The sequence below is a fragment of the Phoenix dactylifera genome, chromosome 2 (assembly GCF_051530095.1).
Source record: "Phoenix dactylifera cultivar Ajwa chromosome 2, Ajwa_hap1_PhDact_Kaust_v1.1, whole genome shotgun sequence".
Taxonomy (NCBI): Eukaryota; Viridiplantae; Streptophyta; class Magnoliopsida; order Arecales; family Arecaceae; genus Phoenix; species Phoenix dactylifera.
In genome coordinates this window covers 36,635,200-36,659,052 of record NC_143191.1, presented here as the reverse complement: position 1 = coordinate 36,659,052, position 23,853 = coordinate 36,635,200, and the positions used below count along the sequence as shown (strand labels likewise).

The 23,853-nt window shown below is 38.3% G+C and overlaps 3 protein-coding genes and 1 pseudogene across 7 annotated transcripts; 1 reads left to right on the top strand and 3 right to left on the bottom strand.

Annotated features, from left to right (window-relative positions):
- On the top strand, positions 1-5,422 carry LOC103701476 (uncharacterized). Of its 2 annotated transcripts, none has more exons than XM_008783536.6 (5): positions 1-620; positions 1,082-1,185; positions 1,807-1,983; positions 2,704-4,601; positions 5,116-5,422. In XM_008783536.6, the coding sequence occupies exons 1-5, from the start codon at positions 439-441 to the stop codon at positions 5,263-5,265; spliced, it is 2,511 nt and encodes an 836-aa protein (XP_008781758.1). In that variant the 5' UTR covers positions 1-438; the 3' UTR covers positions 5,266-5,422. The 2 variants fall into 2 exon arrangements, with proteins under 2 accessions (XP_008781758.1, XP_008781759.1); XM_008783537.5 differs by having other exon boundaries at positions 179-620; positions 1,807-2,092.
- Positions 5,423-7,269: 1,847 nt separating this feature from the next.
- On the bottom strand, positions 7,270-11,546 carry LOC103701477 (uncharacterized). 2 transcript variants are annotated; one of them, XM_008783539.6, is made up of 5 exons: positions 11,112-11,546; positions 10,017-10,234; positions 8,187-8,399; positions 7,831-7,964; positions 7,270-7,651 (listed from the first exon to the last, which is right to left on the bottom strand). In XM_008783539.6, the coding sequence occupies exons 1-5, from the start codon at positions 11,529-11,531 to the stop codon at positions 7,446-7,448; spliced, it is 1,191 nt and encodes a 396-aa protein (XP_008781761.2). In that variant the 5' UTR covers positions 11,532-11,546; the 3' UTR covers positions 7,270-7,445. The 2 variants fall into 2 exon arrangements, with proteins under 2 accessions (XP_008781761.2, XP_088572350.1); XM_088716224.2 differs by having other exon boundaries at positions 7,588-7,728.
- A 2,952-nt stretch (positions 11,547-14,498) lies between these two features.
- On the bottom strand, positions 14,499-17,406 carry LOC103701478 (diphthamide biosynthesis protein 3 pseudogene; annotated as a pseudogene). The gene is made up of 2 exons (XR_015975431.2): positions 17,023-17,406; positions 14,499-14,770 (listed from the first exon to the last, which is right to left on the bottom strand). The product of XR_015975431.2 is annotated as a diphthamide biosynthesis protein 3 pseudogene (transcript).
- A 2,047-nt stretch (positions 17,407-19,453) lies between these two features.
- Positions 19,454-23,672, bottom strand: LOC120111554 (uncharacterized). Of its 2 annotated transcripts, XM_008783542.6 has the most exons (3): positions 23,141-23,657; positions 20,002-20,095; positions 19,454-19,663 (listed from the first exon to the last, which is right to left on the bottom strand). In XM_008783542.6, exons 1-2 carry the CDS (start codon positions 23,556-23,558, stop codon positions 20,025-20,027), a joined length of 489 nt encoding a protein of 162 aa, XP_008781764.1. In that variant the 5' UTR covers positions 23,559-23,657; the 3' UTR covers positions 19,454-19,663; positions 20,002-20,024. The 2 variants fall into 2 exon arrangements, with proteins under 2 accessions (XP_008781764.1, XP_088572348.2); XM_088716222.2 differs by lacking the exons at positions 19,454-19,663; positions 20,002-20,095 and adding an exon at positions 21,829-22,090 and having other exon boundaries at positions 23,141-23,672.
- Positions 23,673-23,853: the final 181 nt, after the last annotated feature.

The window sequence follows — 23,853 nt, the reverse complement described above, 5'->3', positions numbered from 1 at the left end:
GTGTCTTTTCTCTTCCCTTCCATGCATTTGTCCAGCGACAGAAGTTTGGTCCCGAGAAAAAGTAAAAAGGATGACAGCGTTGACGCTTTGACAGCGCATCTAATAATATCGGCGTTGATAGATTTCTGCTTGCACGCATTCCAAAGATAGCAATACCCTTCGACTCTCTTTTTCTTTTACCGCCAATCTCCGTCTTTCTTGTTTTCTATTCTTATTTCGTCCTCATCTTTATCATGACTTTCCCCTTCCCGACAGAAGTTCTCCAAAAGCAAAGAAAAAATAATCACTAGATATTTCCTTTTCTCCCCGTCAAAAACCCCATAATTCTTTCACAAAATACGCCTTCTTTTCTTCTTCCTTCCCAAATTCTCCTTCAGTTTCTTTCTCCCAGGAATCAAAAATTCGGCATTTGGGCCTCCGGTAATTGGAGACAAGGCCATGGCCACGTCTCAAGGTGAGACCGCGTTGCCCGAGCCCTTGTCTCCGTCGCGGTCGTCGTCCTCCGGGTCGAGATTCTCCAACCTCCGGGGAGTCCGATGGCGGATCGATCTTGGGATTTTGCCGAATTCTCCTGCTTCGGTAGATGATCTCCGACGCGTTGCTGCAGATTCCAGGAGGAAGTGAGCTTACAATTTAAATCGATGAAACTTTTTTCTTTATTGGTTTATTTTTTCCTTGAATTTTACTGCGATTTCGATTGATTTTTTTAATTTAAATGTCCAAATGAATTAAAAAAATTTCCTCCTTTCTCGTTCTCATGTAAAAATATCCTTTTTATGTAAATCTCTATCGATTATTACCTTAAATTCTAGGGTCTATTTGCTTTGAAGCATAAAAATGTTTTCTTTATTCGATTATGGTTCGTACATGAGCTAAATTAGCTTATCTCAACAATCATTTTTCTCTTTTTGTTCCATGCATCTGAATTAAGACCTCGATTACTAAATGCTATGGAAAGCATACAGTTCTGTATACACTATTCATTTTTCTTCACAGATTTCATAAGAAGAATTTACTTTGTATTGATGGAAACTTCACGATTTTTATCTAATCTATTAATCTATGCTTGTGCCTCGGATAGATATGTTCAATTGAAGCGTCGTCTTTTAGTCAATTCTCATCCCTCTAAGGATGAGAATAGATCATCTGGTGTTGTCATGGATGATCCGCTATCGCAGAGTCCAGGTAAATATATGTGTTTCTATTTCCTTCTGAGGAATGTTCATAGCTTTCCAGTTTATCTCAATGCACATTTTGCTTTAAGGTCCCACCATAACCAAAATTGTTCAGGGTTTTTTTTCATTTTTCTATTGCCCATCTGACAGTTCATTTTCTAAGAATTTGACAGTTCTTCATGCATTTATATTTCATGGTCATGAATCTTATACTGTCAAGAATTCTACTTCATAGTAAAAGATAAAGAACATCTTGAGACACACATTTCACCATACCAGCTACAAATAACAACAGTAATATTAGCGTAACAAAATCCTTGCAATCTATTTCAACAGTTCAAAAAAGAAAAAGAAAAAAATGCAAATTTAAACTGGACACCCTTATGTTACATTCAGCATTAACATCTGTTCACCTTTTAGATTTAAATATGCAAAGCTTGATTATATCATTCTTTCTTTTATGGTTTAATTAGATTTAGATGCAAAATTTTTTACCACCAACCACTTCTATCGATCATATGCTTCATAATGACCCAACCCAATCTGTTAGACTTCGACTGTTAAAAGTTTATCACTGTCAGATTAGCTTTGTCTGAGCTATTATTGGTAATCTTGCATACTTTCTTTTCAGACAGCAAATGGGGTCGCTTTTTCCGGAATGCTGAACTAGAGAAAATGCTAGATCAGGATTTGTCACGGCTGTATCCCGAACTTGGGAGCTACTTCCAGAAAGCAGCATGCCAGTCGATGTTGAGACAAATATTGCTTCTGTGGTGTCTCAAGCACCCAGAGTATGGATACAGAAAAGGCGAGTTCTCCTTCTTGTTTGGATAATTTGCATGCATTTCTTATTGGCTCAACACTGAGAAGTATTACTCAATCCCTCCTTTTGGAATTCTGAAACTGAAACAACCAAGGTACTGTGATTTGCAATTTTTTTCTTTTTTAAAGATATGAAAGTTCCTATTTCCAAATAGGATCCCCGTACCCAATTCTTTACTAGCCTGAGCTAATATTTCATAATAGTTATATATTGCCGTGTGGATACTTCTGTAAATATTTCTTTAGTTATTTCTTAATGGTATTTTGATATTGCGTGGATAAAATTCAAGAATCTTTCCTTCAAAGTTATGAAAGAGGCCAATAAATTTTTATATTGTTTTGCTTCCTCTCCAATAGTTGCTCCAATATATTTTAAAAATATAAAATGCATTCAAGAAACTACAGGAATGCAGTTATAAGGAAAAACATTTTTTGGTTTGGTTCATATGGATTTGTACCTTGATTGACTATTTGTGTCAAATAAAAAAACCTTTTAGTGGTTAACAGTGTTATCACATATTAATGTGTGATACGTTTTGGTTATTGCCATATTTTAAGTAACACATATACGCCTTTATTTGTTGACATAGCATGCTTTACATGCCACTTTTCTGAGTATAAAGAATGGCGGATAAGCTATTCATAAATATTTGATCCAACTGAAGTTTGCTTGTTCATGACAAAGGGTGCCACTTGTATTTCACAGGAATGCATGAACTATTGGCTCCTCTGCTTTATGTACTTCATGTTGATTTGCAGCACCTTTCCCAAGTTCAAGAGCTCTATGTAGACCATTTTAATGATGAATTTGATGGGACCTCATTTTCCGAAAGTGACATGGTTTCTGATTGCAGTTTTAAAAAGACCGCAAACATGAACAGAGGGACTGACAGTGAGAAGCATTTTTATGGAGGTGCTGCCAAAGTAAGTTGCCTAGATAAGCTTGATCCTGATACAAGGGAGTTATTTTTGATGAATGATGCTTATGGAGCAGAGGGTGAGTTGGGTGTTATCTTATCTGAGAAATTTATGGAACATGATGCCTACTGCATGTTCGATGCTGTAATGAGTGGTTCCCATGGTGTTGTTGCCATGGCGGACTTTTTCTCTACCTCTCCTGCTATGGGATCTGGTACAGAATTACCTCCTGTAGTCGAAGCGTCAACTACATTTTACCATTTGCTGCATATTGTGGATTCATCTCTTCATAATCATCTTGTTGAGCTTGGGGTAGAACCTCAGTATTTTGCACTCCGATGGCTTCGTGTTTTATTTGGACGTGAATTTTCACTCAAAGATCTTCTACTAATTTGGGATGAGATATTCTCTTCTCCTAATCATGTATCACCTTCAGATATAGCAAATGATGCAGACTTTAACTTAAGTCTACTTTGCTCTCCTCGTGGAGCCTTTATTTCAGCAATGGCTGTCTCCATGCTTCTTCATCTAAGATCTTCACTGCTAGCTACTGAGCATGCAACCACATGTCTCCAGAGGTTGTTAAATTTTCCTAAAGATATGAGTGTGAAGAAGCTGATAGAGAAGGCCAAGTCTTTGCAAACTCTTGCTTTTGAAACAAATCTCTCATCATGTTCACCCTGGGGAGGAACGGTCAGGAATAAGCGAGCAGTAAGAAGAGCACATAGTCTTTCATTTGATTCAGCTTCTCCTAGAGCTTCACCGAGCTCATTACCGGAAAGTTACTGGGAAGAGAAATGGAGAGTGTTGCATAGAGCAGAAGAAACTCACAAAACAAATGGTGTGTCAATTTTAAGTAAGATTAGAAATGGTTCGTTAAAAGAAAAATTTGGTTTATTTCGAGTCGAATTGGATGCCTCTATGATGGAGACTGCGAGTGAGAAAAAGGATGTTCAGTCTTCCATTAGGCATAAGATTTTAGATAATGCATGCCAAGAAGGAGACCCTAGGGTGAATCTTGGTGAGATTGGATGCAATGAAAATCCTGATATCTCAGGCACCAAAGAATCTTTCTACATGGATGCAGAAGTTGGGAGAGATAGCCCTGGGGAGCAGGCTGATCAAAATTTCATGGGAGGGAGTTCAGGTGTGGCTGAAGAGGCATGTTTGAGTGCTAAGCAGTTGTCAGTCTTATGCACGGCCGCTGGTCCTCGTAGAATGGCCAGTGAGCATGACTCAGAGAAAAGCAGCGTCACTTCAAATTCTTTTGTTTCTGATAATGACTGCAAAACTGGCCACAAGGAGGAGTTATGCAGTTCCAATTGCCGCAAGAAATTACTTCAAGACTCTGAAGCTACTTCTGTTACTGATGTCAAACTTGGACAAAGAACTAGTAGCACACAGAAACATGCAGCAGTTTTAAAAGAGCAGAGACCTCTATCTGGTAAATTTCAATGGCTTTGGAAGTTTGGTAGAGTCTCTGGTGAAAGGAACTTGGATGATGGAAAATGTGTAGAGCAACAAAAATTCTCTGATGTTGGAGGAACCTGCAAGGACATATCAGAGCCTCTGACTTGTGATGGGTGCTGTAACTCCTGTGGAGTCAGCAGAAAATTAGAAGCGGAACACAAGGAGGTGCCGGGCACTCTGAGGTCTCTTGGGCAATCCATGCTTGAAAATATCCAGGTTAGATATGTTTAGTTGATTTATTGCTGATGCATTTTCACCACAAACCTCCACTCTCAGCTCCAGTACGAGGTGTCAAAAATTTGCGCACAGAGCATTTGTCAAATTTTTCCTTTTCCCCGTTGTGACATACCGACTTTTTAAGATTTGCATGATGATTTCACTGGAGGTTTTATAATGATTCCTTTTAGAATTGATACATGCTACTACCAACTCTAAATTTTATGTCTACCTTGTAATAAATAGTGAGGCCAAGGCACAAAATGGATCATATCATTAGGTACCATGGCTTCAATTAACATTGAGATACTAAAAACAGTGCTAGCCTGTTGTTTGATTTCTTGTTCAGAAAGTGATAGTGTTCTTTAGGTGTTTGGCCTGTCACTTGCTGGTCTAGACCTTGCTCTCATATTGTTGTATCCTTTCCTGAAAGATCATCATGTTGTTGTATCTTGTATGTACTAATTGCTTCCCATCCAAGTATGCTAATTGTTGTAAATATCTCTTGCCGTAGGTCATTGAATCAGTCTTCCAGCAAGAACAGCGCCAGGTCGGCGTTGCGGATAACTCATCAAGCACCATTCTCGAAGCTCAAGGACAAGTCAAAATAGCCACTGCTCTCGAGGAGCTTCGGAAAATAAGCGGCTTACTACTGGAGATGTGAGGTCTGTTGTATGTATTAAGACAACTTTAACCGCCATTGCGCCATGCTCGATAAATAATTGAAGTTTGTGGATTTCCTTTTTGCCATGCCTTACATTATGTAAATATTTTCCCCATTCCTTGGGGTAGCTATTCAAATCTTCTTTGAGATTCATCAACTCCTGCAAACAAGTTGGCAAAGCTGGTCCATCAATTAGTCTGGCAAAGGCATGCAGCTGTTTCCATGCCTATTTGTTCTGTCAACAAAATGTATCATGCAACGCAACTCCCAGGAAGTCAATCTCTTTGGTTAATCTTGTGAAGAAATGGTGGTATGAAACAGGATTGAAGCAAGTAGAGAATGGTTACATGCACAAGTTGGATGGTGAGTTGAAAGGATCAGTTACATAGGCCATAGAAAATGTTTTCTTCTCGACAATAGATGCTAGTAAAAAATATCAAAAAGAAGAAAAAAAGAGTACAAGTTACAATGGCAACAGTAATTCCTCATATACACACACACACACACACACAGATATATATATATATATACACACACACACACACATACACATATATATACATACACATATCTATACATACACATATATCTATACATACATATATACATATACATCTATACATATACATATACATAGATACACACACACACATACACACATATATATATATATATATATATATATATATATATATATATATATATATATATATACACATACACACACACACACATATATATATATATATATATATAGATAGATAGATACACACACATACGTACACACACACACATATATATATATATATATATATAGATACACACACACATACATACATACATACATACATAGATATATAGACACACACACACACATACATAGAGAGAGAGAGAGAGAGAGAGAGAGAGAGAGAGAGAGAGAGAGAGAGAGAGAGAGAGAGAGGGGGTGTTAATTTAGGGAAAAAAAATTACATTAAGTACATGTGGTATAGAAGACGGGTGTTGCCATGATAGCACGTCTAGACAGAAAACCTACATGTGTATCTAAATTCTCCCCCTTCTAAGATATCCTCTTGCAAGCCATACAGGAGCACCACAATCTGAATTGCATTATCGATTTCCTTGTTGACAATTTGTTTTTTAAATCAAAAAAATTAAGAGTGTCTTTCTAATTGCAAAAGTAGCATTCTTAAAAAAAATGATTTGCAGAGATGGTCTATTTTTAACTACACTGAACCTCTATCAATTTTACATCAAAAAAAAAAAATGGTGGTCCGCATGAACGTTTATAGCATCATTTTTATAAAGCCTGCCAATAGTCATCATGTATGTATTGACAGAAATAATTATGTGGAAACTTTTTTTTTCAAAAAATAAAGTGCAAGCACCTGAGGGAGTGATTATGTCAAATAAAGTACAAAAAATACCAATTCCCAAGGAATAAAAATGGCGCACCTTAGTTTTTCAAAAATATATCTTTACAAATATGAAAAAAGATTTTTTTTTTCCAATGCAAAATCGCCTTGTGTATTCCAGTCTTTTCAGCTAAATTTGTTTAGAACACCAAATTGTTTTTTTCTTAAAAAAAAAAAAAATCCAACAGAAAGCTCCTACCAGTCAATAAGAAAGCTTTAGGACAGAGAACTAATGATTCAGTCTTTTTTTACTGAAGACGAATCTGGCTCGCTCATGACATCCCCTATACCCATTGTCGAGTCCACATGTAGTAGTTACTTCTCAAAATAAAAAAAAAGAGCAAAGTTTTTTTTCCTTGCTAACTTAGATAACAGAAGCAAACTTGTCGGCATGATGACATCATTAAGATCATTTTCACCCAAAAATTAAAGCAATATAATTACAGGCATCACTCCTCAAACATGCTGAATACGTTAAATACAAAATGACCGGAGGACTTGATCATCAACCAAAATCATATTTCGTAACACAAGGTGAACAAGAGGAACAACGATCTTGCTGACCAACACAGAAGCGACATCACTCGAGTTAAAAACCATGCAAATGGATATGCCGTTGCTAACAAATATGAGTATATACAAACATATTGATCAAAAAAGACATTACTTCCTGTAAAACAAGAACTTCTTATTGTTCTGCTTATGTCTCAGTTGCGAAAAAGCTACATCCAATAGATTGCTTGCTTTGGGATCACAATATGGAACCTAATCATTGTTATGATAACCTGGAAGAAGAGAAGCGACGAAACCAACAACAAACAGCTGGATCTCTTTCACAATTCCCCACCAATTGAAACCATTCCCCCCCTCTGGTTCTCTCTGGTTCTCATTTGCTGCTGGTGGGTCCTGGTTTTCCATAGGCTGATCCAAATTCTGGTTTTGGTTCTCATTCTCAACTGCAGGATTTTCCCCTGCAAATGTTGTAATCAGTACTTGATTTTTCTTTTTTGTGAAATTAGTTTTGACAATGCACGTTTAGGTCCGTTAACTGTCATAATGCGGCACCATTTCTGTGTTAAACTAACAAACTTGCAGATGTGCATCTAAATTTGTATTGGCATTATATAGCAATTGTGGATAGAGAAATTACCAGGCTGAGGATTATTCGCATCACCCCGGGCAACTGGAGGGCCATTATCTGGCTGGACAGGGGGCCGGGGTTGGGGAGGAGCTCCTGCTCGTCTAATCCATCTTATAACAGGGTTAAGGGCTCCAGTCTGATACCTGTAGAATGAAGTAGTGAATAAACAAGGCCAGCACAAGTCAAAAGGAAGCGGCCAGCCAAAATTCTTATACAGTAAAAAATGAGAACAAGGTCAAAGAGCAGAAAAAAAGTCTAGATCATCACTGATTAACTGGCACTAAAATAAATACTTTTTCAGAAATTTGTTAGTATCAGTACTATCAATGGAAATGCACAGGGCAACATATCTGGGTAGTGCTCACAGGTACACAAGTGAAGCAAAGAACATGAGAAGAAAGAGCCTCTGTCTTGATCCATCCGGGTTGAGCAGAAAAACTACTGCAGCTAACTTAATGATGAGAACCAAGTCAAGCTGAAATGCAAAGTGAAATCTCCTCACAACTACTTGTCTCTGAGGCCCCTGTTGCTGCCTAGCTTGTCCTTGCTGTTCACCAGCCGCTCCAGAATTTTCCCTCCTGAAAGTATGCATGAGCACAATTGATGAAAAAAGAAAAAGAACTTTACTAGCTCATGATATTCTTTGCATCACATATTTATGTACTTCTTACTATGAAGATAGGGAGGAAAAGAAAAGGAAAACTATACAAAGGATAGTATAACAGTATCCTTTATTTATTTTTAATTGGAGAAGAGAACATGCATAAACTGTAGAAAAAAAAAAAGAGAGACATTTAACGCTAAACGAAAGGCATTGTTACATTAAAGGATGAATGACTGCAAGCCCTAAAGAGCATGAAGTCCAAATCAATATGATAGCTAGAACCCATAAAATAAAATTGAAACATATTCACATCAACATCAATAATGATTTGTCTACAACTTGTCTGACAACCCCATCCTTGGAAAACTGGCATGCAAAAGCAATCAAGGTCCATTTGCTCTCTCTCTCTCAACCCACCCATACAAACCCGCCCACTTTATCCTTTCTTTCCTTTTCCCTTTTCTTCTTTGTTTCTTCTTACCTTGTTAGCTGACATAAATGGAACAATCATCTTGCTACAACTTGCTATACCCTGGTCCAAGCATTGCAGTAACTTTTTTTTTTGGTAGAAAGAGGCTGAAAACTACATTACAAATAACAGTATGACAAAATATAGACATTACATCATAGCCCAGGAAGACCAAACATCCAGACATATGACCTGGAAAAGGAACCAATAATTGCAATAACTTGTTAAAACCAGTCCCACGTACAAGCATATACTGCCATTCTAACAGGAAAAAAAAGAATCTAACATATACTTCTCGCATATCTGGCTGCAATAAACTGCTTTCTTTCAGCTGATTGGATCATTAAGCCGATCAACAATCAGACCTAGATCCTTTAGCAAGCCTAGGAAAAACCCCGAAGTGCTTTCTAACCACCAGTTGACCTAACATTAATTATCCCTTCAATTTTCAACAAAAAGATTGATTGTTTAGTTTTCCGAATGGGATTTTCTTCACAATAGAATCTCGATTGCGTGTTTAGAACTAGTAAAAACATCCCTTTTCCAGTGCACGAGGGAAAGTAGATCCAGAGTTCTAACTTTGTTCCATTCATGAACAAGTTCAGAAGGGTATAAACTTACAATACCACTTACAGTCTCTCTTAGTTTCGCTAGTCTAGTTTACAATCTAAAGCAAATTATCTCATTTGAACAAAATATTGTGTTAGCAGGCAATAACCTCGGGGCATGGTAAGGGGATCTTCTGTGAACTTCAAGGGAATCAAGGCATGCTAGCATAGCTTGTCTTGCCCAAACAAGCCATTGATTGTAAAAGCCAAGATGTCATGAAGTTTCAAGGCGAACGATCATTAACTATGGCATCTACTATAATATAGAACCACTGAGGAGATTTGTAGCATGTTGTAAGTCTACTTAATGAACAATCTACATATCTTAGGTGATTTTTCATTAATGTGCACTAAATATTTATTTTATCTAACTTAATTTTACTTTTACATGTAAAGGAAATGAATAAAAGCATGAAGAAAGAAATGGGCATAATTTCAAACCGCTTCCATTCTGATGAAAACAAATTAGATAAAAAAAAAATCAGGGTTCAACAGATTAGAAGGAAAAGCTTACGTGGGTATATTATATTTCAGCGGAATAAGAGTGTTGGGAGGAAACCCAACCATCGGCCCCATGAATGGACGAACTGGAACAGCATAGATCCCTGGACCATGATCGTTGTTTTCTGTATTCTGGAGAGGAAACATTCCTGGCATGAGGGCAGGATACATCATGGGAAACATCTGGAGAGCAGCATCTGGAGAGCGTTGGTAACTGGATGCATTTGGTATCTGAAGCAACATGCCAACAATCACTAGATGCGATAAGAACCAGAAGACAAGGAAAGTAGATAGAGCCTGAGAACACTTGATTAGAAAGCTAAAAGAACGAAGAATGTCCGTATGGGTTAGCTGGGAGACGGAATAGTTTGTAAACTATTGGAAAAGACCTCTAATTAGCTCAAATATCACACCAATGTTTATAGCGAAAGGAGAGAAAAAAAAAAAAAAGACATTGCAAAGGCCTTTTGAGAACATATCAAAATGAGAGAGTTCTTCCATAAGCTCCAATTCTACCACGCAAATTTAATTTCTAGTCTGCCTATTCTACTTCAACGAAACCCATCATTGTGACCTCATATTCTTGATCATCCACAACGCCACCTGCCTCAGATTGCTCATCACCGGTCAGAATTGTCATAAATCGTTCGTTCATAAAAACCTTCATTCCCAATCCGTGGCATGTCAACTCATATATAAGAGAAGGACATGCAAAGGGAGAAAAAAAACTATAAAAAAACAAAAAAAGGAGAGAGAAATTAGTAAAGATGATCACACCACCGCGGGCATTCCATCATGGTAAATGGATTTGGAAAATTTTAGTAGCTTCAATTATCAACCTGTTCACTATAAAATTAATTCTAGGGCTAAATTTGTAGAAATTTATTCCAAAAATCCTGATTATGAATCATTAGAAACATACGCAGCAACTGAGATCCCTAGACGGACGCAATAGATAATGAAAGCAAGGTTAAAAAGGGGGAATTTGATGCCCTCGATGGAAGGATACGAACCCCAACCCCGTATCGATCTAACTGGGTATCGAGATCGGCGGGGGGGGGGGGAGAGAGAGAGAGAGAGATTCGGAGGATCTAACGATTCCGCGCACCTGAGATTTCGCGAGACCGTCATCGGTCGGGGCGGGATGCGAGGGAAGGGGGTCGGAGAGACGGGCTTCGGCTTCTTCGTTGGCCATGAGAAGCGAGAGACCTTTCTTTCTCGAACCCTTCTCTCGCCCGGCAGAGGCGCGGCGCGGTGCGGTGCGGTCTGTTACTCCCGCAGTGAGAGGAGGAACAACATTAATAAGGTTTCCGTTTTCCTTTTCCAGCGGTGCCGAACCCAAACGCAGCCATCTAAGCACTGCGTCTACGGGCTGACGTGGCTGCGCGCCATTGGAAAAATCATGACATGGCAGCGTGTGATTGGAAGGGAGGCGCAAACATGGTGGGGCCGCAGCATTACTCTCTATTTTGAAATCCAGCGGTGGTTTGTCCTTTGGGCTAACAACTGTAAACTTTTGTTTAGGCATGACTCAAATTGCAAGATTGCCATTATGCTATATTTATTTTAGCTGTTTTAGAAATCCAGAATCGAATCCATACCGAGCAAAGATGGATTTGGAACAAAGAGAATCATAGGATATGCATAAATACATCCCGATGTTTATTAAACATATTTAAAAATATAATCTTATTACTTTTTTTTTTTTGCACTCAGAAATTCACTTCATGCATCCATACGCAACAATAAATAATTAATCGATCATATGGTATGATCGGCGAAAAAATTATACAAATTTGTATTAGCAAATAGTAAATTTATGTAAACATTCTTAAGCTCCTCAATAGTATTAAAAGGAGGCTTAAGTTTTTTACCTATAACTCAAATGTAACCATAATCAGATATTCTATCAAAGATAAAAATGTTTGTATAACAACCCTCATTTTGTTTTCCTCTTAAAAGATTTAAACATACTAGACTTGATAGAATAACGAATTCTCACGTCACTAGGCTTTGAGAACAAGAAAGAGAGGAGTATGAGAAAAAATCTCAATTTAGCTAAAAGAAAGAATTCAAAAACTACTAGAAAAAGTATATTTAGACGTTTAAGAACTTTCAAGCAAAAGGCAAAGGAGAGCAAATATAACACACTATAAAAAAAATAATTAAGAGACTATTTTGAATTTTGATTAAATTAAATTAATTTTAATTTTTCAATATTCAGATACATTTGCATATGCATTATAATGATTTCATGCAATATATATTAGAATTATTGTATAATATATATAAGAAAAATCCTTGTTTTTTTTCCTCTAGGTTTCTGAAAAAAATCATCCTTTCATATGCGAACTACATAAAGCACATCCTCCACGGTTCATCTGTTGAGCCCTTCAAACTTGTATGTCCTTGCCTAATGTGTTTTAGGATTCAAATATCTCATTATCGGCAAGGAGGAAACTTTGGTATGTTGATGTTGGTGGTGTTATAGAGGGCACAGATAGCAGCAGTGGGTTTTGAAAGAAAAGATTTGGTACTATTGAAGTTTTAGAAACTCTTGGGATCTTATCCAGGATGAGCCAAAAGATGGAAGGTAGGAGAATTTTTAGAATAAAGGGGATCTTGGGCAATTTATAATGATTGAGTATCATATCAACTACAATAGTTAAATGAGATTAGTTGCACTTGAAGGACTCGCTGTGATGTTTAGCAGTTAATAACTCCATAGAAATTGTTAGAGTAGGAAAAGGGGTTGCATCCCGTCACGAGGTATTGTCTGTTTTGAAAAGACCCCCCGTCTTTCCAGGACGGAAAATACCTCTCACAACTTTGTCCAAAAGGTGCGTCGCGAGAGAAAGAGGATGGAGACCCTTATAAGCACAATCTTTTCCATTACTCAAGCAATATGGGACTAAAGGTTTGTGGCCCCCCTTTACACCCCTAAAATTATCCCCCAAGTGGGAAGGATTGTACGGAGGAAGGTCCACGCACCCGAGTCGCCCTATATGTTAGAGCAGAACAAGGGGTTGCATCTTGTCACGAGGTATTGTCCACTTTGGGGAGACCCCTCCGTCTTTTCAGGATGGGAGATACCCCTTATGGCTTTGTCCAAAAGGCGCCCCGCGAGGAAAAGAGAATGGAGATCCTTTATAAGCACAATTCTTTCCACTACTTAAGCAGTATAAGACTACAAGTTTGTGGGCCTCCTTTACACCCCTAACAGAAACGTTAGTTGAAAACTGTATTCAAAAAAAACTTGAGATATACTAGTTGATGGATATTAATCCTTTATAAGCCAGTGTATGAACAACCATCATATTATATTTGTTGAGCAGCAAAAGCTAAAACTTTACGGAACCCATTGGGTGCTCCCATCTGCAATTTAGTATCTTTGACCAAAATAATTTTAAAAAAAATACTGTAGCACTGCAGTTAAAAACATGTCCACCAGGATCGATTTTGCTTGATTCGTTGTGCCAAAATATTGGTGGCTTGCAGATTGATTGATCAAAGCCTAACATTATAGAGATTATATTATTCACTTTTTTCATCATTAACGTCATGGAAGTGATAATAAGTTAAATAATTAAAAATAATTTGTTATTTATTTGACTTTTTAAAAAATAAATTCTATTTTCGTTCTACAAAATCATATGCCCAAGTTTTGACAAATCACAAAAAAAAAAAAAGTTCTGCTTTAGTCAGAAAAGTTGACCGTTACATGCTGTGTCGGGGACGATCTGCTCTTCAGAGAAAAAGCAATCAGATGCCAAAAAAAAAAAAAAAAGGTTGACTATTTGCAAAATTAATTTTGTACGCCACGCCCACGCGCTGATATCTACTTGAGGCACGGTAACCTGGGATTTTACTTCAACTGTCAAACATCGAATCGTAGTTGACAAATTGTCAAAGTTGCTGATTGACAAAGAACCGTGAGACCATGAAGTCCAAGCAAACAGTGTAAGACTGGAGCCTGTAATAAACACAAGCTTTAAGACTGAGACAAACAAATAAAACAAGATATGAAGGTTTTTGTCTGTAAAATGTTGACAGGTGAGTATCATCTTCTGAATAATCACGCATATTTGTCTATGATGAATGCAAACTTGGGCTTGTCCCACTTCTCACACCCTTCCGCCTTGCAATCAGAGGTTCTGATATCAGGAACACAAGATTAAATGATCGTGGTTTGGAAAACAAATACCATTAAGGTGAGTCTACCTGCACTTCTTTCTGATAGACAAGTCCAACTTAGATCCTCTTTTTTCTGGGAAAAAAAGATCAACACATGCACCCGGAAGCAATTTACATGCTTGCGTCTCGATCAAATCATATTTTTGCTCAAATCAGTGCACCACGTCTTCAAAAAGTTCACATATATAACTTTACAAAACACGAGACAAACCACAATTTCACATTTGACTGGTTGCGAACATGAAAATAGCTCACAATCCATTCCCTATATGGATCAGAAAAGCATAGACGAGCAAAGACATGTGAAAAACAACAATATTATCAACTCAACAAAAAAGAGCATTATCCACTCTTACAAACATTTCCAAAACTTCATAGAGGTAGATATACATACTGAGTCTCCTTCAATAATGTGTTTGAAATGAAAATATAGGTCGTAGAATAAAAGGCGTTAGATCCACTTTAAGATTTCAAAAAAGCAAAAAAAAAAAAAAAAACTTGATCTCATCCTCATGGTCAAAAATCCATCCAATTATCACTATGTCTGCAGTGCCCCATCACATTTTTTCCTTCCTGCAAGGTACAGATTGGTCAATTACATCCTAAACTTTATTTAACTGGTATCTTGACGAGAACAGAATATTACATCAACAAAAATAAAAAAAGTCAGAACAGAACATGCAAATTGCATTTAAGCTTCAATATATAGGTTTATCAGCAACAGTCAGTGGAAGGATTTTATGATGTAGAAATATTATATCAAATGATTCCAATTACCATGTGTGCGAAGAGCATCATAACCTCCTTTCAAGCAAAAATGGCTTTTATCTTTCATTATATTTCCTCTTCCCCCAGCTTTCATTGACAATAATTTGCATTAAGAAAGAAAAATAACAAAGATAGTACCACTGCTTCAAAGTCGGTGAAAGAGCATTTGGTTACAAAAAATTATGTTATAAATTCTGTGAGCCAACCTAGTCGTAATGGGGATTGTGTATTTCCTACTACATTCATAAGAGCGATTTCAATTTTGTTTCATCTTCAAAAGATTCAGTCTACATGCCAAAAATTGCGTGTGTTCAAACTTTAAATTCTTCACAAATGGAAAGATTGTGCATCTAAAAGCACATTCCTTTAAAAAAAAGCCCATGCATGTCATTTTTTTTTAAAAAAAAGTAATATATGATTTATACCACACATATGATGCAAAGAAAAAAAATTTCAGCTTCATAGGGAAAAAGTTTATTCTGCACATCTAATTATAACATCAACTTCTAAAAAATTATGATGGGGTTAATCATTCAAAAACCTTGCAGTACTCTATCGTGCTCTAGAAATGTATGTTAGCATGTAGTCTCAATGATCAGGCGAGAGAATACATGTTACCCTATGAGTTCTAATTAATATTTTTTTTAATAATTATCAATTACCAGATCATGGCCAGCAGGATTTCAGTTCATGCTTCAATATTATTCATTAAAAAAAAAAAGGGTTCACAAGGTAAGCTAAGATCAAATAATTTTAACGACCACTGAAACTACAAATCAACGTCCACTCTATCAAGATATTCAAAATATTTTCTCATTATCAAAGTTTAATAAAGAAGCCTGCATTGTTTCTGAGAAAGAGGTAAATCCAATGTGAGAATAGCTAGGTTAGGAGTAAGCAAGGAATGGGGTAAAGCTTCAGAACATAAGTCATAGCATAACGGAAAAAAATTACATACACTTCCAACATTACATTTTTCCAATTAGTTGCGTGGATATCAAGTAGCAAGCTAACTATGTGGCTTGGAACAAAAATAGACAACAGCGTTCGCTAATATCTTTTCTCCTAGGTGAGGGCAGCAACTTACTGACTAGGCACATTAGTAAATTAGAAACAGACATTTGGGCGGAACTTCTAACCTATAATTTATCCTGCGGATATAATTATGTCTCCCTAGATAAATCTTTGCTCTCTTGTCTGACTATCTAGGCTCTTTTCAACTCCGCAGGTATATCTATGCTTGCACAATATGCAAAAACCGAAACCCCAGAACTGATAAAGCAGACCCCTCACTGGCTCCGACATCTAATGGAAAGCACTCCTCTTGTACAAAGCTACCTCAGCAAGAAAGATGTGCGTGCCAACCATAAAATATTTTAGACCTTGGTGAAATATAACTTGAACCATGACCCATATGGATGGAAAAAGGTTCTCCTGGTTCACAATTGATTGTGTTGTTCCCTTTTGCTTGACCCAAACTCCTAGTAATAATAGTAAACAAGCTCCTTTAAAAGTTTTTAAGTGATCTTGAGTGAAAACTCGAAAGAATTCTATAAAGTTGAAATTGTGAATGACCACCCAGTCCAATATTCTGAAAGCAACTTTCACAGTACACCTTATTTCTTATCTGAAATAAGAACCCTTGTCTACAAAACCCTGTGTCCTCTGAAACAAAGATAAATGGAGACCAAATTATACTTCGTTTACACTTAAAACATGTAAGATTTACAAGGAGAGATTCTTGTTATGTTGTTTATAGGAGGTACTCCTCCTTAAAGGCCTCCATACCATTGTTCTCCAGAAGCCAATAAACGCTAGTACAATCTCCATATTTATGCAGACAAAGATGGTATAAATTCAAGTTCAAACTAAATTCTCCATCAAATCTAATATTATACGCTTCGATAAAATCAAATTGTAAAGTAATTTTGTGTTTGGAGGATAGAGAACGCCTATTAAGGCCGTTGATTCCTATCAAGAGAGAATAGAACAAGGTAAAGCACCGAATCCGCTAATCATCCCAGGAAAACATCAAAATCAGTCCAAGAAGCCCTAACCTGAGAGCCGACTAGAACCGATGCAGCTCAAGCGACGACCAATTTAGGGCTGACGCTTGAGGGCGGGGGTTGCTTCCTCTCGGGATCGGGGAAATCCTCGGGGTTATAGATGACGGTGATGAAGAGGGAGCAGCTGGGGCAGCGGGCGATCTCCTCGCCGGCGCGGAGGTCCTCCCTCGTGATCTGGAACAGGTCGCCGCAGGGGCACGGGTACGTGAACACCTGCAGCTCCTCGTTCCACTCCATGTCCTCGATCTCCACCTCGTCGTACGCCGCCATCCCTTCTCTTCCCTTACCCTTCCCCTATCGGTATCCAAGATCGCTCCTTGCCGCCGCCGCGAGACCAACGGAGATGGAAAGACGCGCACGTCGGTATTCCCTTCTTTTATTTATACCCGAGGGGAAGAAAGGCGGTTACGAGGAACTGGGACTCTGATTCTCAGAGGGCGAGAGGGGCTGTGATTGGACGGTTACGATTGGTTTCTGCGGGCAAATAAAAATTTATATTGGAAAAAAAATTCTCATACCCAGGCTAATAAACCGACATTATATTTACATTGTTATTTTTTCAATCTAACAAGATATCTCCAAAATTGTCCGAAACCATCCAATCTATAGCTTCGAAATTGCAAATATCATATTCTATTAAAATATTGAATTAGAAGAGCAATTGCAGCTCGACTCCCGGCTTCGAAATTGTAGACATTATATACTAATGAGATACTGAATTAGGAGAGCAATTGTAGCTCGACTCCCGCTCGATCACGGCAGCACATGGGAAACGAAAACAAAATCACCAAGAGAGAGCCGAGTAATTAACAATTGATGCTTTTGGAAGAGCTACAAAAATTCACCAATTCCTTCATAAAAAGCCATCATATTAGAAAATTATTTGCTACTTAATGCAATCAAAGTCTTTCTTCGGTAAAAACCAGTAGTTAGTGTTTAGCAACCTTTGATTAGAATTTTTCCTTAAGTAGAACTAACACGTAAAAGCAACTTCAGATCAGACTAATTATCTAAAGCAACAAGGAGCATCAACTACAGAGTGCATTGCAGAACGATTTCTTCTTAAACTCATGCATATAAAAAATATGCTAATTCTACATGCGCTTCGCAATAAAGCAAGTTATAGAAAGTTAAATTATATTGTCAAGCCCAGGATTGCCTGTTTTCTTGCTTTTGATATGGAGAATGACGACCTTCATGACCAAAACTTGCAGAAATGTATCAAGCTTGGGATGTCAAGGATCAAGGATCCACATGGTAATAAACTTGCACATTTCTTCCAGCATTGCTGTCCTTTACTCCAGGTGTTTGTTCAAAGTAATTCTTTTGCCTTGTTTTATAATTTTGATTAGTGTTGCATGTGAATATGAAACAACATTTTTCAAGGAGCCCTGAGAACTGCAGAGAATGTGCCAGATGCCTGTCATATTGGAGGCTAATCCAGCAAAATGCTAGTCGCCCGGTGGCTTCTCCTCTTCTTGTGAGAACAATGGAAAGGATCCAAGCGATCGAGTTCGATCTTTTTCCAGTTATAAATGTATTGAGAAGTTCTAAATGTATGATGCTAATTATCATAAGTTGTTTGCAATGGTTTCTCTCATGCCACCTGATAGGTAAAACGTTTCATATGGCAGAACAGGTGCAAACAATCCTTTTCTCATGTCGCCAAAGAGGAAGAACGTAGCATTTAACTTCAAACCGAAACCTCGGCGAGGCAGCCAGGATATCGAACGAGCTGTAGTGAGACTAGGTCATGACACGCTGCCAAACCAAAGAAATATTTTCCATGGCACATCCTTGCATGGTCAGCACGAAGCTCGTGCATGGTGTCGCCGGTTTGCAGGACACCACAAGCCAACTCCTTAACGCAAAATAAAGTCACAATCAACCCACAATCTCTTCTAGAATAGAGTCCCAACGACTGCATCCAAATGGTGTAGAATTTTGATCGCAACTAATAACACGCATCATTCTTGCCATCTGGAATTTTGACCGTACCAACTCGCTCCTCTCCATCAACCCACCCCTATCCTTCAGTTGTAACTTATGACCGATCTTCTGTTGGATTGCGCAGTTGTAACCCCCCAACAGACACAGCATCATGTCCTAGATCCTCTAGCAACAAAATTTCACTTTCATTAAATTAAGGAACCGTTTTTTGTTTTGTTTTTTGTTTTTTTTTTCTACATCGATTACTCACACTGCTCTCGCATAAGCACAGCCAGCTACATCACTAACCGATCATCTTTTCACTGATAGAAAAATTAACAACATGGGCCATAAGCTTCCTTATTCTAATCATGGTTGCTTCCTAACGCCCAACATTAGATACAATAGCAAAGCATACTTTCCAAATCACATAATGAATCCAAGACCTGCCTGCTTCTCACATGCCAATCTCAACTATATCATGCAAGACAAATAAAGAAAAATCAGATATTTTATGCATTAAATTCAGAGAACACCAACACAGTTAAATTACATTATTGATCTTTATCGGGCATCAAGGTAAAGGAGGGTGATCTTCATGGGCATCCCATCCGTCGTCAGCCTCCCTTCCTCCCTATATGTACAACTTGCACTGAGCTTCTGGAGGGCTTAGCATTATCCAAAATCTACATTGCCGCAGAGCCTGCACATTAGAGAGAGATGGTTCAACCTCCTGGTAGCCAACCAGAACTAACAGAGCCAATGCCAGATATTGAATTCTGATATGCCCCAATTTCAACTTGCACAGAAGAACAAGTTTGTCTCTGTTTATATTGTCCGCAAACCAGAAAGATTGACAGGAATGCACAATGAAACAACTAATTGATGACTCCCTAACTCGCTCATTTATATTCACAACGCTAATATATCATCATTGTACTGCCATAAATCCAATGCAGGGAAGTTATCTCCCCGTCAAATCCATGGAACTAAAAATAAGATGATGGCTAATCCTAATGGATGCCAACAAAAATTACTCACCCTGCTTCTCAGTCCGATACCAGTCAGCTTTCTTCATCATCAGACTGTGCAGAAGCTTTCTCCAGGCCCTTCTTCGCTGGATGTGGAGACACGCCTGTAATTCATGAAGTAATGAGTCAAAGTACCTACAACAAAAAAGTAACTACTAGTAGAAGGATGGGATAAACATCTCACCTCTTCGTTTGTTCTTTAATGTTTACAAATGGAACACATGAATCAAAGGTGATTCCTTGTAACAGTAGAGTTTTTTTTCTAAGCACAAAAGAAACAAGAAAGAAACATGCTTTGTGCATGGCTATGAAACAACAAATGAATCATCTTTCTGACAATTTAAATTATTAAATCCTCTTTCTCAATTTCGAACCAAGAATTTGTATATTTCAATCATGATTCATCTTGATTTTGAGAAACTCTCACCTCATCCCAGCATCCACCTTCCGCACTCCCCAAATATTATAAATAAATAACCCCCCACCCAAACACACACACACACACACACACACAAAAAAAAAAGAATGAATGAATAACACTCCTCTCCCTTCCCCAACCCCTAGGGAAAAAATGGTGCTTCACATTATAGGCTGTATTACTTCCCTCGAGCATGTTTTATGCATGGCCTATGTTGCATCAAACACTTCCTTTACCTGGAACATGTCCCCAAGTTTTAGTTACCTGTTTCACTTCGAACTACAACCAAACAATCATGTAATTCTAATTTTCTTTTTCTTCTTGACATATTATTGGAACTTTTTTCCACCCAAAAAAAGAAAGACATATTATTGGAACATTTCAATTAAATCCCAAAATCTTTAAATTTATACTGATGATGGACTCCATAACAATCAACTTTAACTTCATGAAGAATAAAATCATAATAACTATTAAGTTACAAGAATGATAAAAGAAACATCACAAAGAATTAGATATGCCAACTTGCCAACAAAAGCAACCCTACTATTTTTAACCAGCCTCATGTGATGACCCATGCAGGCGTGTGTTTAGTTCCACATCAGTTATTCGCTGGATAGATCTTGAGTACCTATATAGAATCAAAGAACCCAAATAATACTTTTTGATTAGCCTTTTTGGGTAAGGTTCTGAGTTATGATTAATCCACAAGTCTCGGGATCTTGGGTACTTATATATTATCAGAGTGGGGCAGCGGAAGCATGGTGGACCCATAACCCACAGGTTGATACCATTAATCACAACTCAAGACTTCACTCAAAAAGGCTAGTCGAAAGGTATTATTTGGGTTCATTGATCTTATATAAGTACTCAAAATCTACCTAGCAAATAACCGATGTGAGACTAAACACACGCCAACATGGCTCATCACATACTATGCCCGTTTAAGCCCTAACGTCCTCGCCAGACTAAAAATCCAAATTCAATCACAAATATCATGATCAGCTCATGGTCAGCTCAAATATATCTATGTTGCAGCGTCCTCTTGTCCACATAAGCCATAGGCTGGTCCGCTCTAATACCATTTGTCATAACCCAAGACCTTACTCAAAAAGGCTAGCCGAAAGGTATTATTTGAGTTTCTTTATCATGTATAAGTATCCAACATCTACCAAGCAAATAACCAATGTTGGACTAAACACATGCTTGTATAGGTCCTCAAAGTACATCAGGCTAGTTGTTACCAAGATAACTTGTGGATAACAGAACAAGGATGGTCAATGTATCGCGAGTCCATAAATTCCAAATTTTAAATTACCGGGATAATTTTGTGGTGCTTGCCACATCTAGAAAAGTAGGAGAGCAAATTGAGGAAAAGAATTTATTGCAACTTGTCATAGGTTAAAGATAGAGAACCAATAAAAATAGTATCTACTCTTCATATCAGTATTCAGACGTTGGGACTTGGGAAGCATTTAGCAAAAATGTATCCTCAATAATTTAGGGATGAGAGACAAAAAAAAAAAAAGAAATTTTTTTAGTTATACAGCTTTTTAGAATAAGACAGCATGGTCGAACTTCATAGCTTCAAACGGCCCTATTTCCACTTGAGCAATCCAAGTGGTCTTGATAGATAAGCTCCAATGGCACCATTTGTGAAAGACATTTTGAGATTCATCACCTGTGTAAGTTTCAAATATGAGATTGAAACAGATATATCCTCAGATGAGTTATTCGTAATACTCACTGAGCTGGTGAAATACCGATCACCTTGCAGTATTGCCACAAGAGACTAATGCTAAGAGGTATGAACCAATCCCTTCTACAGTTTACCAGGAATTTTGGGGAACATAGGAAATTTATAGACAAATCCCAAGCTATATGATTCAAGAAACAGCAATAACAACCCCTAACACATATTGCCCAAAGCAGTTATATATACCAAAAACGAAAAACAGCTGCCTTGTAGTTAAATAGTAGGCCATATTCTATATATATTTATATATATAAATATATGCCAAATTGATAACAGCCACTGAATATGTTGTTCAAAGAGCCATGTCTATCATGACACACATCCAATATAAACAGGGTAATACTCAACATGCATGCATCAGCACAACATTGCACCATGAGGTGACCTAGTCTGCTCCCAAATGATATTATAGAAAGCAAATCTAATACAAAGATCCAAATAAGTAGATTTCTGCCCAGAAAAAGAGGAACCTCCGACTTTAAGAATCTATTCTTTCTTTTTTGTAGGAAGTCCGGATATATTTCATTCAACTAATATTCCATTACACAATTTTTTGGAGATGAAGAAAATCTAGACCTTTATAATCACCAAAACGAAACGCTACAAACCCATCTTGTAAACAGAATTGTAGCATCAAATAATAGGATTTCCCAGAGACCTGCCTGAAACACCACTCTTTTCCTCAAATCTATAGATCAATATGGTCACCAAACACAAACCAAAAGCCATTATTATCGTCCATCAGTAGTCCAAATGAACCAGCAGAAACTCCAAAATAGAATCGCAGAATAACGTCCCACGCCATTCAAGAAAAAGGTTGTCAATTTCACCAGGAATAATGAAATAAATTCTTATACTGAATAGATTAACAGATAATTAGCTAAAAAATATTTTTTTATGATTAAATCATCAATGAAGAAATCAGCCAATCTACGAAACCATCTAAGAAAGGGATCTGACATCTCGCAACGCTACCTTCCACGAAAAAGGCGGACGAGGGCCAGCCGCGGACGCTAGTGAGCGAGAGGACCTCCTCTTCCGTCATCGGATTCGCGAGCCTGCCGATGAGCTCCACCACGCCGTAGGGCCGCTTCCGCGGCGGGACCCAGTAGGAGGCGCCCGGGATGAAGGGGAGCCAGTCGGGGGCGGATCGGCGGACAATAATCCCGTGGATGGCGTCCTCGAGGCGGCGCATCCCAAGGACCTCCACATCCGGCCCGGCCGCCTCCGTCTCCAGGTCCACCTCCACGAGCAGGGCCTTCTCCGGCCGGCTTGCCCGGCCGCGGTGGCCCTCGAGGCGGTTGGGCGGCGGCGGGAGGAGGCGCGCTCTGGTTGGATCGTGGACTAGGGTTTGGGACTGCCGGGCAAGGGTTTGAGAAAGGATGCGCGCCATTGCAACGGGCAAGAGAGAGCGAGAGAGAACAGAGGGGGATATGGAGAAGAAACGACAGGCCAAAAACAGGAAAGGGAGGTATTTAATTATTTATAGGGAATGGGCGATCTCGAGGGTTCGAGTTTGTGGTTGGTTCCGAGAAGGAAGCGTGTAAGACACCTGGGTTTGGGTCACCCGGTGGTTGGAATAATGCGCGGCTCTTCTAAGGGGGCACGAGAGATTCCAGTCTTTCCAGTGGGTCGCGAGCTGGTAATGGTATCCGGCGCCCAGTGTTTTCCAATGCTCCCGTACGGAT

Excerpts from the sequence above, each read along its gene's own strand:
- LOC103701476 (XM_008783536.6), top strand. The coding sequence starts at position 439 with ATGGCCACGTCTCAAGGTGAGACCGCGTTGCCCGAGCCCTTGTCTCCG. Across the intron at positions 621-1,081 it reads GCTGCAGATTCCAGGAGGAA|ATATGTTCAATTGAAGCGTC; the intron begins GTGAGCTTACAA and ends TGCCTCGGATAG. Across the intron at positions 4,602-5,115 it reads CCATGCTTGAAAATATCCAG|GTCATTGAATCAGTCTTCCA; the intron begins GTTAGATATGTT and ends CTCTTGCCGTAG.
- LOC103701477 (XM_008783539.6), bottom strand. The coding sequence starts at position 11,531 with ATGCCTAAACAAAAGTTTACAGTTGTTAGCCCAAAGGACAAACCACCG. Across the intron at positions 10,235-11,111 it reads ACGGTCTCGCGAAATCTCAG|ATACCAAATGCATCCAGTTA; the intron begins GTGCGCGGAATC and ends ATGTTGCTTCAG. Across the intron at positions 7,965-8,186 it reads TTTGCTTCACTTGTGTACCT|GTATCAGACTGGAGCCCTTA; the intron begins GTGAGCACTACC and ends TTCATTCTACAG.
- LOC120111554 (XM_088716222.2), bottom strand. The coding sequence starts at position 23,558 with ATGGCGCGCATCCTTTCTCAAACCCTTGCCCGGCAGTCCCAAACCCTA. Across the intron at positions 22,091-23,140 it reads GTCCGCCTTTTTCGTGGAAG|GTGATGAATCTCAAAATGTC; the intron begins GTAGCGTTGCGA and ends AAACTTACACAG.